This window comes from Miniopterus schreibersii (assembly GCF_964146895.1).
Source record: "Miniopterus schreibersii genome assembly, chromosome: 16".
Classification (NCBI taxonomy): domain Eukaryota; kingdom Metazoa; phylum Chordata; class Mammalia; order Chiroptera; family Miniopteridae; genus Miniopterus; species Miniopterus schreibersii.
The window spans coordinates 12,372,906-12,389,151 of NC_138116.1; the positions used below are offsets into that span (position 1 = coordinate 12,372,906).

Below are 16,246 nucleotides of genomic sequence, written 5' to 3' on the forward strand. Positions count from 1 at the left end.
CTTCTGCAGCTGGCAATGCAAAAGTCTCGACCTCTTTCTGGCTCCGCAGGTAATAGACAACTGCTGTTTTCCTTCTGACACACTCTGATCCTTTACTTCTCTACTTACAATCCTTTAAAGACTCCTTATCGTCTCCATGATAAAGTCCAAGGCTATTAGCATATTTAAGCCTTTTCATGATCTGGCCCTGACCACTAAAAACTCAGATGCTATGCTATCATCCAAAATATAAAAGTCAGTATTTATATAATTATTGTCATATCCCAGCTCTGCTGGGATTCATTAATTTCCTAGGGTTCAAGGGAGAACGTTTCTTCCTCAGTTGAGGGTGGTCCACAACAAAAATGGTGTAGTTTCCACTGGTCTCTCTGTTCAGCTAGTTCTTGAGGGTCCAAGCCCACATGTGGGTTCTAGTTCTGAGTCAATGCTCTAGTTCTTTGTACAGATGCTAGCCCATTGATCCTGACTCCTCTACCCCTCAAGGGGGATTGTTTCTCTGGGGCCTGTCCTTTGGAGCAGTCTGTCTGCCCTTGATCAGGGCCTCCCAGTCCATCACACACAGTTTAATAACTTTCAATCTCAAAACAATGAAGAAGGGACCAAGAGGCCCTTTCATCCACAGAGACCCCATTGTCTATATACATTATTGGATGTCTGACTCTGTCCAGCAGCACCTAAGGTCCAAACAACAATCAATATGTGTCTGATACAATCTGTTTATAGGATTTGAGTCCAGGTCCTGACTCAACCAAAATGTCCTAGAACATCTGCATTCAATTTCAGGGGGTTCGTGGATCCTTTGAGGTAGGGTTGCTGGATAAAATACAGATGCCCAGTTAAGTTTGAATTTCAGATGAACAACGAACATTTGCATGGATAATTATGCACTTTTATGGGAAAAGGTCCAAACAGCCTCAAAAGGTATGCAACTAGGAACTCCTGATGCAGGATTTGCTGAAGGAACTGATGTGCTTGAGTATCTCAGAATGGGTGGGTAAAACTATTGCATGTAACATACCTATATTAAGAAATGATCACTGTTTAGCTGAAATTAAAATGTAAGTGGGCATTTGTATTTTTTTAAATTGTTTTTGGGGGGACATCAATTTGTTGTTCCACTTAGTTATGCATTCATTAATTGATTCTTGTATGTTCCCTGAGCCAGGATCAAAGCCATAACCTTGGTGACCCCGCAACCTTGGCATACAGGGAGGATACTCTAACCAACTGAGCTACAGGGCGAGGGACAGCATTCATCTATTTTTACTTGTTAAGTCTGGCAACGCTACCTTAAGGCCAACCACAGCTTTCTCAGGCACATGGATTAAAGTAAGAACTGGTATAGATGGGAAGAGGACTGTTTTTCTTTTTTATCAAATTATTTAACCACTTAAAATTGAAATATCCAGGTGAACTGGAAGAACCAATTCCTTTAGTTCTAAATATCAGGATATTGTCATCATTCTTGTCTTCAGGTTTACATTGTTACAGAATGACTATGAGATTGTCACCAGTTATGGCCAGTAACTTCCTTGTTAAATTCCTAGAGCAGAAAGATGTTACATAAAGTTCTTAAAATCACAGACTTGGAAAATTAAGTTACATAAATAGCAGATGTTCAGGCTGAGAAAGTAAAGAAGCTGAAACAAATACTCTTAATTATTCAACAACCCCCTGACGCTGGCACTAGAATTGGAAAAAAGTGAAATCTTTATTTCTATCCTACTACCAAGTCCTAGCATCACTATTTGTTTTTGCTTTTTCTTAAGAGATACTTTTATTTATTTTTATTGTTTTTTTGAGAGAGAGGAAGTGAGAGAGAGAGAAAGATCCATTTGCTGTTCCACTGACCTGCGCATTCACTGGCTGGTCCTCGCACGCGCCCTGACCGGGACGAACCGCAACCCTGGCGTATTGGGAGGACGCTCCAACCAACTGAGCCACCGGCCTGGGCAACACTATTTGTTAATTCCATGATCAGGCTAACCTTCCTACCAAATTCTCCCAAGGCAAGAGTCTTTTTCCTTTTTTTGTATATTTTGTTTGGAAAAAGAAATATGGTTTTAAAAAAAAGTTCAAACGGTGCGAAATGGCTACACAATGAAAGGCAAGTCTCCCTTCCATCCTGACCCCTGGAGTTCCTGCACCAAAGGCTCTCAACCTGGCTTGGGGCCTGGAGTCTAAGTAAGGGTTTCTAGAGTAATGTGAATTCTCTGAACGCATCATTTTCAAGGTACTCACATCGTGCATTTTTGTGAGAAGAGGACCCAAACTTTTACCTGAGCTACAAAAGGGTCGGTGCCTAAAGCAGGTTCTGCTGAAGGGAATGATGCGTCCGACTGACTCGGAACGTGCGGCTAAAATGCCGGAATAACTCGTCCCAGTGTGAAAGGTCCACCCCACCCACACCACCGCGGCCGCTCGGAAAGCGCGTTCTCGGCGGGAGGGTCTCCGCTCTTCCCAAGTTTTCCGCCTGCCGCACTCCTTCCCTCCAGGGCGTCGGCGTGCGCTGACGTCATGACGGCGCTCACGCAGCCCCGCCCCTGCAGGGATCCGCGCTAGGACGGAACCCGGGTTTCTCTCAAACCCGGAATGTGAGGCCTCGGCCCACCCTGCCCGGCTCCCTACCTCGCTCTTCCCCCGGGCCGCCGCCCGCCGCCGCCGCCCCACAGCTCGCCCCCGCAGGCGCCAGGGCGGCCGTGCCCTTCTGCCGTGTGCCCGCGTGGCTGCCGCCGCCCCTCCGAATCGTCCGGGGCCGCAGAGGAGTTCGCTACGGAGGGAGGCGGGGGCCTTCGGGAGGAGGAGGCGGAGGAGGCGGAGGAGGAGGGAAGGAAGATGGCGGCCGTGGAGCTAGAGTGGATCCCAGAGACTCTTTACAACACCGCCATCTCCGCCGTCGTGGACAACTACATCCGCTCCCGCCGAGACATCCGCTCCTTGCCCGAGAACATCCAGTTCGATGTTTACTACAAGGTACGGGCCGTGGGCCTGCTCTCCGCTCTCCTGCCGCAACCCGTGGGGCCGCACCCCCTTCCACGTCTGCGAACCCCCGCGGTTAACCCCTCACCCTTCGTAGCACGGTGGCCTCCCGACCCATCTGGTGCGGTCTCGGGGTTGCCAGTATAGAAACATCGTGTGTCTATATTCTGTGTGTTTCAGGCTCTTGGGCCTTGATTGGTATCTCTTCCAAATGAGTGTTTCCCCGTATTGGTGTTGCCTCCTACACTGTGCCCCGTGGGTAGGCCTTCGCCTGGACTTCCTCTATTGCGCCCCTGTCCCACTCGGTCTTTCCCTTCTGGCTTGTGTCTCGGGATATTTTCTGCCCCCTCTTCCCAATTAAGTGTCTGCATCAGCTGGACTTTTTGCTCTGCTTCCTCTCCCCTCCCCCGCCCCGACCCCCTTCCTACTCTCTCCTCTCGCCTCCCTCCTTCCCAAGTATTTTTTCCTGCTTCGTGTTCCTTGGTTTCTCTTTTCTCCTCCTAATTGAGAGGGAGTTGAGGAATTATTGGAAACAGTCGTGTGCTTTATTCGCCTATTTCTTAAAGCTTTGGTTTTCGTTTGTACTTGGAGTAAAATTGGGAATTTTATTAATATGGGACTGTTGATAAATTTTGAAAGGAAGGGGGAAAAAATCTTTAGAAAAAAAAAAAAAACTTCAGGATTTAAGTTATGTTCATGTATTTGGAAGTTGCAATCTTGCAGCATTCTTAAATCGCTCCCCCTCAAAAATCTCAACAGAAAGTCTCCAAGTCACTCTCCAAGGAGTTTCAAGGGTAAAAGTCTTTAGACGTGGACAATTTTTGCAGTGTTTAGAGAGGGAGGAGAACTTTATGGGCTTGGAGCCTCCCTTTTCCTCTCCCCCCACAGTTGAATGTGAACAGTGGATTTATTATTCAGTTCTTGCCTTGAATTGGCGTGGATAACTCCTATTCTCCAGTAGCCAGTCATACAAAATTTGACCAAAAGTAGAGCATGATTTATTTTTTAGATCTTAAATATTTCCTCTTGCTTTGTAAGTTGGCTGGAACAATGTAAACTGATATTTAACAGATGTGTATGTTCTTATATATGTATGGTGTTTTATGGCAGTTGTTTTATTGGGAAGATTGCCTGCTTTCTCTCCCCCAGAATAATTTTTCAGAAAGCAGCCAACTTGCCACATTCTACTAAACCCTTACCACTATACACCAGTTCTAAAAATTCAAATATTTTCCCCCCTAAATATCTAGAGAAGATTCATTTTGGTCATTCATATTATTTGGGGGTGGGGGGGTAGAGAAAAACCTCCCTTCATTCCAAATCCCTTGCTACATTGACTTTTGTGTGTGTCTAAGGAAATATTGTATATTTAAGATTCATTCCTCCCAGGGAAGGATGAGTTGAGTTGTCTTTCTCAACTGGGAAACTTCAACTTTGTGTGTGTGCTGTCCATTTTATTAAAGCATATGTAGTCTTTTACACTTTTAGAGAAAAATCATTGGAAATTTCGTCAAAGTACATTTAGTAGTTGAATTCCCTCAAAATACTTGGATATCTTCTAGTAACTTGCTTCTAATTGAAGCTTTTCATTTGAAGGTTATTATTAGTGAGTATGAACAGATGGTGCTTTTGCCACATTTTCTGTTTCACATGGTCCACAAAGTTTTGATAGTTCTTTCTGGTACACTTTTACCCGCAGTAGTTGTGTGTCTGTTGGGAGTATGGCACTGTGCTAAGGTGAAGGAAGGTATTTAACATGTACCTGGAACTGTGTTTTTATGCGTTATCTTTTTTAATCCTCACAAACTGTAAAGTAGGGTATAACCCTGTGTGAGATGAGAAAGTCATTTACTCAAGGTCTCATACTTAGTATTTAGTTCCTTCAGACCTTGCTTTCTTGCTTGGAAAGATTTCGCATCTTGAGGTAGATTGTTTTTATGAAAGATATTATAGAACTTATTTTTTTATTTGCTTTTATGGAAGTAGCTAGAGTGAAAGTCACTCCGTGAACCTCAGTCTTTAATGGAAGGATAAGAAGGAACTTTTAAACACTGTATCAACACATAAATATAAGAGACTATTAGCATTTTAATACATAGACTCACCCCATGCCCAATTTGTGAAAAATTTAAGGGGCTTACTGTTTACAGTTGCATTTTCTCCAAGGAGAAACTCATAACTAGATCCCTCTAGCAGTCCCAACTTCCATCAATAGGCATAGTCATAGACAAAATTATAGTACTTGTGGAACCAAAAATTCCCCCATCCCTCTTGATTGGTTCAGTCCAGTTTCACATAAAGCTTTAGTGGGATTGTGGAATGAATGGGAGGTGAAAAAGTAGGCATGCTGACTGCTCCCTAAAATGGGCAGGGAGAGAGGTGTTGATATGTACAAAGAGTAAAATGTGAAGGGATTTTTTTGAAGAATGGAAGACATTAGAATATATGTATTTACTGAATGAAGAAACCAAAACAGAGTAAGAGGTTATGTAAATATGTAAGTGAGGCAGGAAATAAATTATGGAGCAGAGTCCCTAAGCAGGAGTATTAATGAGTCTTGCCCCTTCCTTCATAGTGCATAGATTAAGGTATCAGTCATAATTTGGAGTTGGGGGAAGAATACTTCTTCCTCTGAAATAGGTGGAAAGAGTCGAGGACATAAAGTGTCAACATAGGAAAGTTTGTAAAGAAGGTTGTCAGGAATGAGGAGGTCCGATGCATCATCTGCTGACAGGGCTAGGAGTGCAGGTTTTGATGTAGGAAAGCTAAACCGAAGTTGGAAATGGCTGATGAGATATATGGGAAGTTCACTAAAATATGTTTTCAAAAATTGACAGGTGGAATAGATGGTTCAATAAAAAGTAATACCCTACAAAATAATGTCTTTGAATGTGAATGGTTTTTATCCAGAGGTGCTCAACCATTTAGGTATAGTAGTGGATGAGGTGAATAGAAGGAATTGTGAAATTGTATACCAAGTGAAAGCAAATAGAATGAGGGGCTGGCTTCTTTAAAGAATGAAGTGTACCTGGCCCGGTATGGCTCAACCGTTGAGCATGGACCTAATATTCAGGAGATCGAGGTTCAATTCCCAGTCAGGGCACATGCCTGGGTTGTGGGCTCGATTCCCAGTCAGGGGGCGTGCAGGAGGCAGCCGATCAATGACTCTCTCATCCTTGATATTTCTATCTCTTCCTCTCCCTCTCCCTTCCTTTCCCTGAAATCAATAAAGATAAATTAAAAATGAAAATTTAAAAAAATGAAGTGTGTGATATTTCCTTTTCATTTTAACTGCTGAATGGTATATTTTGTATCCTGTTCCAATTACATAGTTTGTCATAGTTAAGTTTTGGCGGGGTGAAGTGTTTCAGTAATTTGTTCTATTTGTTATTTTCAGTCTTAAACTTAATGGTTTTTAAAAATCATTGTAAGTCTCATGCTGAAAACCATATGAATTCATGTCTGATTTAGTATAAGAGTTAATTTTTCTTTTTCTATGTATATTTGTGTTGTATAGGTATAATAGTTGTTTCAACTAATATTTTGATAATCTTAAAATAGGCTGGTAACAAATTGAAAAAATTCTTGCAACAAATTGGACAGCCAAAGAGTTAATAATCTTTCCATATAAAGAACTTTTAGGATTAATAAATTGGGAATGAAAACTTTATGAGGGAGGGGCACAAAAGAACATAAATAGCCTGCCATATAATATATCTTGATGGGAAAGTAATGTTATAAATATGTCAGCTCACCTCAGTTGAAGCTATAAATTAATCACAATTTGTATTGGACTGTCAGGATTTTATTGGATATAGGAAACTGATAAAATATGAAGTTCATCTCGAGGAATTAATTAAGAATTAATGAGTCAAAGAAATTTTGAAGATGCACAATACTTAGGAGAGATGTGCATTATAAGACAGTCAATTATATTAGAAAGCTATGTATTTTATTTTATTTATTTTTTTAAATATATCTTTATTGATTTCAGAAAGAGGAAAGGAGAGGGAGAGAGAGGTAGAAACATCAATGATGAGAGAGTCATTGATCGAGCCCGCAACCCGGGCATGTGCCCTGACCGGGAATCGAACCCCGATTGCCTGGATCCCAGGTCGACGCTCAACCACCGAGCCACGCCCGGCGGGGCAGAAAGCTATGTATTTTAAAACAGTGTAGCCCTGGCACAAAAACAGCAGAGAGAGAGAAATTGATTTCTAGAACATAGTAGACAGGAGCATTTGAGATCTTGCTTCCCAGAAATTGTCATCAGTTTTGGCTCAAATAAACTTATAAAAATTAAAAAACAAAACAAAAACAAAGTAGTCAAGATAGAAATCAAAGCATATTTAAGAATTAGTATGAGCCCAGCCGGATGTGGCTCAGCGGTTGAGCATCGTCCTAGGATCCAGGAGATGGAGGTTTGATTCCCGGTCAGGGCACGTGCCCGGGTTGCAGGCTTGATCTTCAGTGGGGGGCGTGTAGGAAGCAGCAGATCAATGAGGACTATCATCATTGATGTTTCTATATCTTTCTCTCTCTCCCTCTCCCTTCCTCTCTCTGAAGTCAATAAAACATGTTTTAAAAAAAAGATGCTCAACTGAAAGACAAATTAAAATACAGTATCAAGCCAAGTCAGTCATGAAAAAGAAAGAAAACCTGGAGGACTTACACTACCAAATATCAAGCTGTAACGATTTAAGATAATATGGTATTGACACATGGATAGACAAATAGACCAGTGGAACAAAACAGTCCAGAGCCAGACTGATGTATACTGTCACCTAATTTATGAAAAAGTGACATAGCAATACAGTAGGGAAAGGAAAATCAAATAAATGGTATTAGTCAATTAGGTATCCATATAGGGGGAAAAGTATCATGACTTTACCTTATACCTTTTTCATCTCATGCCACACGTAAACTACTAAAATTCAGTAGCAAACCAAAAAAATGTATTTTTTGCTAGTCTGAAAGAAAAATCAGTGTAATTTTGATTCATTCACACCAGATGGCTATTGTCATTTTTTATTTGATAATCTAAGGGAAAAATGGTCAGTGCCTCAGCAGACAAAAACTCCCACCATATTCAGATACTTGGGTACAGTCAAAGAAGCATTGGTGCTACTGATAATTTATTTAGCTTGTTCCAGACCAATCTAATTCTTTCCAATTAAAAAAAAAAAAGGTCAACGTAATACTGATAATTAAACCTAAGATAAAAAGAAAGTCTCTAGAAAACCTCATTTGTGAATCATGAGGCAAAAATTCTAGATAAAATAATCATAAGTACAAATCAACAAGTCTCTTCATATAATTCATCACATTAATAGGACAGAGGAAAACTATCATAGGTTTCTTCCATTGAACTTAAGGAATACACAGTGACATTCTAAACATACACTTAATCAAAAGGTAATTTAAATACACATACTTAAACAAAAATAACTAGTGGTAAAACAAAGCATTCTGATTAAAATCGGGACTATAATAAGGTATCTTCTATTATCAATATCATTAAATTTTTTTAAGTAGAGACTTTTAGACTTACTTCTGGAACTGTATACTACATATTCAATTCTCTGCATCAATGAGTCTTGTTCATTTATTTTGTTCTTCAGAATCCACATAAATCATGTGTAAGTACTAATTTCTGACTACCATATATAACTTAAAATGCTTTTATATGAATTGTAGAAATTTGTAAATTTAGTGTTACATTTCTCTTAGCACAAGCATCTTTCTTGATACTAATATGTAATCATACCAACTTTGAGTAGTATTCATTAAATTCGTCAAATATTAAGTTCATCAAATTATATTCGTAAGTATAATTAAAGTAAAAAGTAAAATTAAATTTTTTAAAAATTCTTTTTTTTTTGTTTTTTTATTTCAGCTTTACCAACAGGGACGCTTATGTCAGCTGGGCAGTGAATTTTGTGAATTGGAAGTTTTTGCTAAAGTATTAAGAGCTCTGGATAAAAGGTAAATCTCTTTTTTTTTTAATTGTGGTAAACTAGCCCTAGCCAGTTTGTTCAGTGGTTAGAGCATCAGACTAAAGGGTCTTGGGTTTGATTCTGGCCAAGGACATGCACCTCGGTTGCAGGCTCAGTCCCTGGCCCAGACCTCATGCAGAAGACAACCAATCGATATGTCTCTCTCACATTAATATATGGGGTAGGGCAAGAATAGGTTTACAGTTGTTCATATGGAAAATAATACAGTAGTTAATAAATAATATAAGAATAAACTCTGTGTTTTATATACTCACAACTGTAAACCTATTTTGGCCCCACCCTGTATTTGTGAAACTAAAAGCATGTAGTTTGACATTTTCCCCCTTTATGCAAAGCAGTGACTCCTTATCTAGAACATTTTCATTACCCCTCAAGAAATCCTGTACCTATTAACAGTCATTCCCTATTTCCTTTTACCCCTAGTCTCTGGCCTACTGTTAATCTACTTTCTGTCTCTGGATTTGCCTATTCTACACATCTTATATAAATAAACATACAATATATAGTCTTTTTGACTGGCTTTTTCTGTAATATTTTCAAGGTTCATTCATGTTGTTCCTTATATCAGTACTCTTTTCTATTTTATGGTTGAATAAATTTCCATTGTATGGATATATGGTTTTGTTTATCTAATCATCTGCTGATGAACATTTTGGTGGTTTCCCCCTTTTGGGAATTATAAGTAATGCTGCTCTGAATGTTCATAGACAAGATTTCATGTGGACATATGTTTTCAATTGTCTTGTATATAAAGCTAGAGTATAAACATATGATAGCCTTATGTTTAACTTTTTAAATAACCTGTAAACTGTTTTCCACAGCAGCTGTACCATTTTGCATTTTCTACTACGGGTGTGTGAGGGTTCCAATTTTTCTGTATCCTTGCTGTTACTTTTTTCTTCTTCTTTGTATCCAAAATGTGTTTATTGGGATGGTTCCCTGCTCATCTTAATTGGAGGTGCTTTTAGTGCTGCTTCCTTCTGAAGGAGCATCCTTCTGTAAGCCTTGCTTTTCCTTCTGTTGGCTGACAGAGAACAGTGGAGCAATCAACACAAAAAACTACTGTTTGTGCGTGGCTAAAGACGGTGGTGATTTTATAGCATCCTGGGCATTTCACATCCATGAAGTAGGAATTGGGGCTCTGCACCAGGCGCTTCTTCTTGTGTTTCCTCTTCTCTTCCGGAGAGGGATGAAGGAGATCCTTAGTGAGAGGCATATTGACGTGGGGAGGTTGTCACACCGGATTCCGTTACTTTTTAAACAAAATTATTACAGCCATCCTAGCAGATGTGACATGGTATCATTATGATTTTGATTTGCTTTTCCTACTGCCTAATGATGTTGAACTTCTTGTGCTTATTAGCCATTTGTATATTTTGGAGATCTATTGAAATATATTGCCCTTTTTAAAAAAAACTAAAAACTAAATTTACTGGAGTGGCATTAATTAATAAAATTATATAGGTTTCAAGTATACAATTCTATATACATCATCTGTATATTGCATTGTATGTTCACCACCCAAAGTCAAATTTTTTGTCACCATGTGTTTGACACCCCCCCCCCATTGTGCTTTGCTGTTCCTATTCCCCTTTCCTCTGGTAACCACCATACTGTTGTCTGTGTCTGTGAGTTCTTGGTTGTTTTTCTTGTTTGTTCATTCGTTGCTTTCAGTTTCATATTCCACATATGAGTGAAATTATGTGATTCCTGACCTTTTCTGTCTGATTTATTTCACTTAGTATGATATTCTCAGGATCCATCCATCTTGCTGCGAATGGCAGTATTTCTTTTTTTTCTTATCATTGCTAATTTTTTAAATTGGGTTATTGTTGTATTATAAGACAATTTGGTTTTTAAAACTGATGTTAAAAGTTAGTTTTATTCTGCCTGGCCAACGTGGCTCAGTGGTTGAGCATCGACCTATGATCCAGGAGATCACGGTTCTATTCCTGGTCAGGGCACGTGCCCGGGTTGTGGGCTCGATCCCCAGTGGGGACTGTGCAAGAGGCAGCTGATCAATGACTCATCATTTGATGTCTGTCTCTCTCTCTCTCTGTCTCTCTCCTCCCCCGTCCCCCTTTCACTCTCTGAAATCAATGAAAACATATTTTTAACAAAAAACGACAAAAACTAATTTACAGATTGTTTTTTTTAAAAAAGTTAGTTTTATTCTTTGTTGCCATCAATTTACACGTACAGGATCACCAAATGATTCACTGAGTAAAGATGGTAGACTAAATTGTGAATTATGGCCTCATAATTCATACGGCAAAAAGTTTTTTGTCTTACTCCATCTCGGAAAATAATCGTACTGTTATTTTACAAAAGCAGGCTAGCACTTTCTAAAAGGACAAAATACATTACCCTTATAAAATAACCTTTTCCTTCTCTTTCAGACATTTGCTTCATCATTGTTTCCAGGCTTTGATGGATCATGGTGTGAAAGTTGCTTCAGTCTTAGCTTATTCATTTAGTAGAAGGTGCTCTTATATAGCAGAATCAGATGCTGCAGTAAAGGAGAAAGCCATTCAGGTTGGCTTTGTTTTAGGTAAGTAATGGTAAAATAGAGGAGTGTTTTGTCTGTGACATGACTTGTAATTAAATGCTAACAATAAAGGATTCTCTCAGGATATTCCCAAAGTCTGTATAAGGAGGTTGTGAGAAAAACATTAGAAAAATTAGGTGTGATTTATTGAACATTAACTTTGTGCCAAGCACTGTACTAGGCATTTAAGTGCTATCTTTGTAAATCCTCATGACAGTCCAGTGACATATTGGTATTATTAGCATTTTACTAATGAGGAAATGGACTAAAAAATGTTAAGTAACTTGCTGAAGTCACATAGCTAGTAGTCGAGCTAAGTTTAGAATCCTGTGTCTATATGATTTCAAGGCACATATCTTTCTCCTGTGTCATACTGCCACCAGCCTCTTTGACCAGCTCACTATATGCTGTGACGTGGGACTTAATTCTTTTGGGACCTCAGTTTTTCCATTTCTACAATGAGAATAACTCTAAATATCTTTGTGGGAGTGTTACGAGACTCCTGATAACATAAAAAGAAAAGAATTTTGAGGTTTTGTATGCTATATATAAGGTTCCCAAAAAAATGTATACACATACTTTGAATAATTGTAAAGGTAGTGTTTATTAAATTTCATTTCATTTTCAAAATTGAACTGTCAGGTGTTAAAGTGTATAGATTTTGGGGGGACACCCCGTATATAGAAAAATACTATTTAATGTTTGTATAATATGGTGTTCAGCAAATCTAAATAGATAAGTGTTTCAGGCAATTATTAAAGTTGTTACTACCTTTTTTACTTAAAACAATTTTTTAAAAATTTTGAAATGATTGTAGATTTATAGGCAATATCAAAGTCAGAAAGTTGACACTAGTTTAATACTGCTAACTAAACTATAGACCTTACTTAATTTTCATCAGTTTTTTTTTATCACACATACAGTGCGTGCGTGTTTCTGTGCAGTTGATTCCATGTAAAGATTCATATAACGATTAACATCAGGATACAGGGCTGTTCTTTCACCACAGACTACCTTTCATTTTTAACTTCTCACATTAATATGTGCATATGCATGTTCTCTCTCTCTCTCTCTCTCTCTCTCACTCTCACACACACACACACACACACACACACACACACACACACACACACACACACACACAAAGTGCACATACACTTCCTTTGCCAGCAAGTTTTCATGGTCATTTCCTTCAGTCTTAGAATATTTTTTTGTGGCAGTCATAGACAATTTGCTGGAGGAACTTCAGAACATTCTTTTCTGTAAAGAACCCTCAGCATTTATCCTTAGTCCTCTGGAATTTAAGTTGCAACAAAGAGTTATGACCAAAGAATGTCTCTAACAATAGAGTGTTTGTGATCTTGATGAATGTTAAGGTTGACATTCCTTTAGTCTTAGATAGTCATGTAAAAATCTGTGGGGAAAATTTAGTATCAAGGAACGTGAAAGGCAGGCAGGCTAGTGTTCATTAAGGTCCTCTGTTATCTCCACAAACATATAGCAATCTGGCCATTGAAATGAGCCACGTTGAAGAAATACCCTGGAGAAGAGCCAAATCCTAGCAAACTCAGTTACATTATCAGTTTTAATGTTAAAATTACCAAAAGAGGGAACAAACTTCATACTAGAAGTATATAGTGATGGAGATAATTTTTTTAAATAACAGCTTTATTGAGATATAATTCACATACCATGCACTTCACCCATTTAAAGTATCCAATTCAAAGGTTTTTTAGTATATTCACAGAGTTGTGAAAACCTTACCGCAGTAAGTTTTAGAACATTGTCATCATCCCCAAAAGAAATCCATACCCATTAGCAGTCACTCCTCATTTCCTTCCAACACCGCTAGCCCTAGGCAACCATCAGCCCGCTTTCTATCTCCATAGATTTACCTGTCCTAGACATTTCTCATAAATGGACTCATAAAATATATTATTTCTGTGGCTGGCTTGTTTCATTTAGCATCATGTTTTCAGAGTCCGTCCATGTTGCATAGAGATAGAATTTAATATGAAGAATTTTAAACAGGTATTAAAGAATCGAAAAGGACAAAAAGGGAACACTTGGGTATTATGGACACAACTGCAAGAATCAACAACTGCACCTAGGGCTTAGGGAGCCTAGGATGGGTTGGAATTATTAAAATTTGGAAGGTTGCTGAGTTAGCTCACAGCTGGGGTACTGCCAGGCTACAGGCGCCTCAGACCTCTGAGAAGTAGGCCAGTGGGTCTAGAACTTAGATCTCTACGAGCGGACCGGACTGGCTGGTACTGGTCTCTCCTGACCTGAGTGCTGTGAATCTAGTTCTGCATTATTGGAAAACTGCAACTGGACCTGGCTTATTGGAATGAATTGCCACTGCCAGAGTAAAGAGCATTATCCTGGGGGCTTTGCCGGCAGGGGCCTTGCTGACAGAAACTGGCAACAAACAGGAAGGAGTGTCTCTTTTTTAAATATTTTTTTATTGACTGATTTGAGAGAGAAATACCTATTTATTGTTCCACTTTTTATGCAGTTGGTTGCTTCTTGTATGTGCTCTGACAGGGAATCGAACCCATAACCTTGGAGTATCGGGATGATGCTCTAACCAGCTGAGCTACCCGAGCAGGGCCTAGGAAGGAGTGGCTCTTGCTCCTCCCCTCCCACTCTAGTGCCTCCTTTCGACAGAGACTATAGGGATCCAGCCAGCAAAGGAGAAAGCTGGTTTCCAGAGTCCTAGCCCCAGTGTCATAAAACAAAGTCCAGAAGGGTTGATTTGAAGCTGGGAGACTAGCCTAATAACCAGCACTACACATAATATATTAGGATGGTGAGTAGAAGATTGCTTAGTGTGAATATGTGTAATAACCGTATTATTCAGTCACCTGGCGAGGGCCATGCATGTTCTCACTCGTACTTCTCTACAATTAAACTAATATTAGTTTAATTACATGTAGCTTTAATTAAACATAAAACATGGATATAAGCAAAATACATTTTCTTGACTCATACATTATTGACACTATTTAAAATGCATTAAACTATTGGGCCAAGAGCCTCTAAAATGATGGACAGTATTCTGAGGAAATGATGCCCAGTGCTATCAGAGGATAGTAATTTAATTACTTGCTAAAAAAAATAAGATGAGCAAGCACCACCTTCTCTTTTTATTTGTGTATCCTCAGTGATGTGTGCTGTTCCCTATACTGAGAAGATTAAGTTTATTCAGGTTTGTTTGTTTTTAACTAATTCTCTTAATGTGGAAAGAGCTCTTACAATTCATTTTTTAAAATATGTTTTTGATTCCAGAGTCAGGAAGAGAGAGGAATAGAGAGATAGAAACATCAGTGATGAGGGTCACTGATCGGCTGCCTCCTGCGCACCCCTTGCTGGGGATCGAGCCTGAAACCCAGGCATATGCCCTGACCGGGAATCAAACCAGTGACCTCCCGGTTCATGGGCTGATGCTCAACCACTGAGCCACACTGGTCTGGCTATTCAGATTTCTTTATCTTTGGGATTGGGTATGAAGAGATTGAAAAGTTATGCTTAGCCTTCAAGGTGAAAATATTAGAATTATTAGAATATAGTGGCTAATTAACTGAAAATTTCACCTCTTGGAGCATGGAATCTTCTTAGAGGGTTAACCTTTAAGGTATCAACTTTGATCTATTTCCTTTAGTTTGAAAGTGTGTTGTTTTTGTAATTTCACAATTTGTCTATTTGTTTTGGGCTAAACACAGGACTTTGATATTGTGGGTTTTCTGTTTTAGATAATATTCGTTACAAACGTGTCATTTTAACTTACAAGTGATGTACTATATCTAAAGTTACTGGTTTTTCTTGTCCTTCAGGTGGCTTTCTTTCCGATGCAGGCTGGTACAGTGATGCTGAAAAAGTTTTTCTGTCCTGCCTTCAGTTGTGTACTCTACATGATGAGATGCTTCATTGGTTTCGTGCAGTAGAGTGTTGTGTGAGGTAAGTTTGTACAGACCCTACAATTACATGCTATAATGGTACTTAGTGGCTTTTATGGTTTTGACTCAGATTCCAAGTGTATATCACCATTTGAATTACCCTCTGAGAAGATGTTTAAATGTCAGAGTTTCACTAGTCTGGCCTCCTGTCTCTCATCCCCAAAATATAGTTAACTTGCTGTAGTTAGCTTAGAGTATTATGAACTAGACTGTGTATATATATATTTTTGCCAGACTGTGTATGTATATATTTGTTTTGTTGGAGAACTCGTTTTTTCATTCCTTCAACAAATATTTATTGAATGCCTAGTATATACCAGGAACTGTGCAAGGCATTAGATGCTAGGAAAAGAAATACACTTTTTTCTTGGGTGGTGGTATTTTTTTAACCCCCGCTCTGATTAACACTTCTAGAATCGTGCATGACAAGATTAGTATTTTACTTATAACTATTTTCTTTAAAAATATATTTTTTAACAGATGTACTGAAAGGAAAGCAAATGTGGAAGTAACTTTGCTTTTACTGTCCTTTTCTGCACATGTAACATTTAGTTTTAGCTATTTTCATTTAGGCTTTCTCTCTATCTCCCAATTTGACTTGACTTTTTTTAAAAAGAATTTTTTAATAAAACTAAAGAGAAATCAAAGTTTTTATTTTTATGTTTTTTTTAATATATCTTTATTGATTTCAGAGAGAGGAAGGGAGAGGGAGAGGGAGAGAGAGAGATAGAAACATCAATGAT

General features: G+C 38.8%; 1 protein-coding gene and 1 pseudogene across 2 annotated transcripts in view; one reads left to right on the plus strand and one right to left on the minus strand.

Moving 5' to 3' along the window:
• Positions 1-2,508: 2,508 nt before the first annotated feature.
• APPBP2 (amyloid beta precursor protein binding protein 2) overlaps positions 2,509-16,246 on the plus strand; it is a 34,913-nt gene continuing 21,175 nt past the window's right edge. The window contains exons 1-4 of the mRNA XM_081115746.1: positions 2,509-2,973; positions 8,876-8,964; positions 11,396-11,547; positions 15,381-15,504. Coding sequence (XP_080971872.1) covers positions 2,836-2,973; positions 8,876-8,964; positions 11,396-11,547; positions 15,381-15,504 — 503 coding nt within the window. The 5' untranslated portion in view covers positions 2,509-2,835. The remainder of the gene's footprint in view (positions 2,974-8,875; positions 8,965-11,395; positions 11,548-15,380; positions 15,505-16,246) is intronic.
• On the minus strand, positions 9,905-10,220 carry LOC308568485 (small ribosomal subunit protein eS27 pseudogene; annotated as a pseudogene). Its single transcript has one exon. The product of its transcript is annotated as a small ribosomal subunit protein eS27 pseudogene (transcript).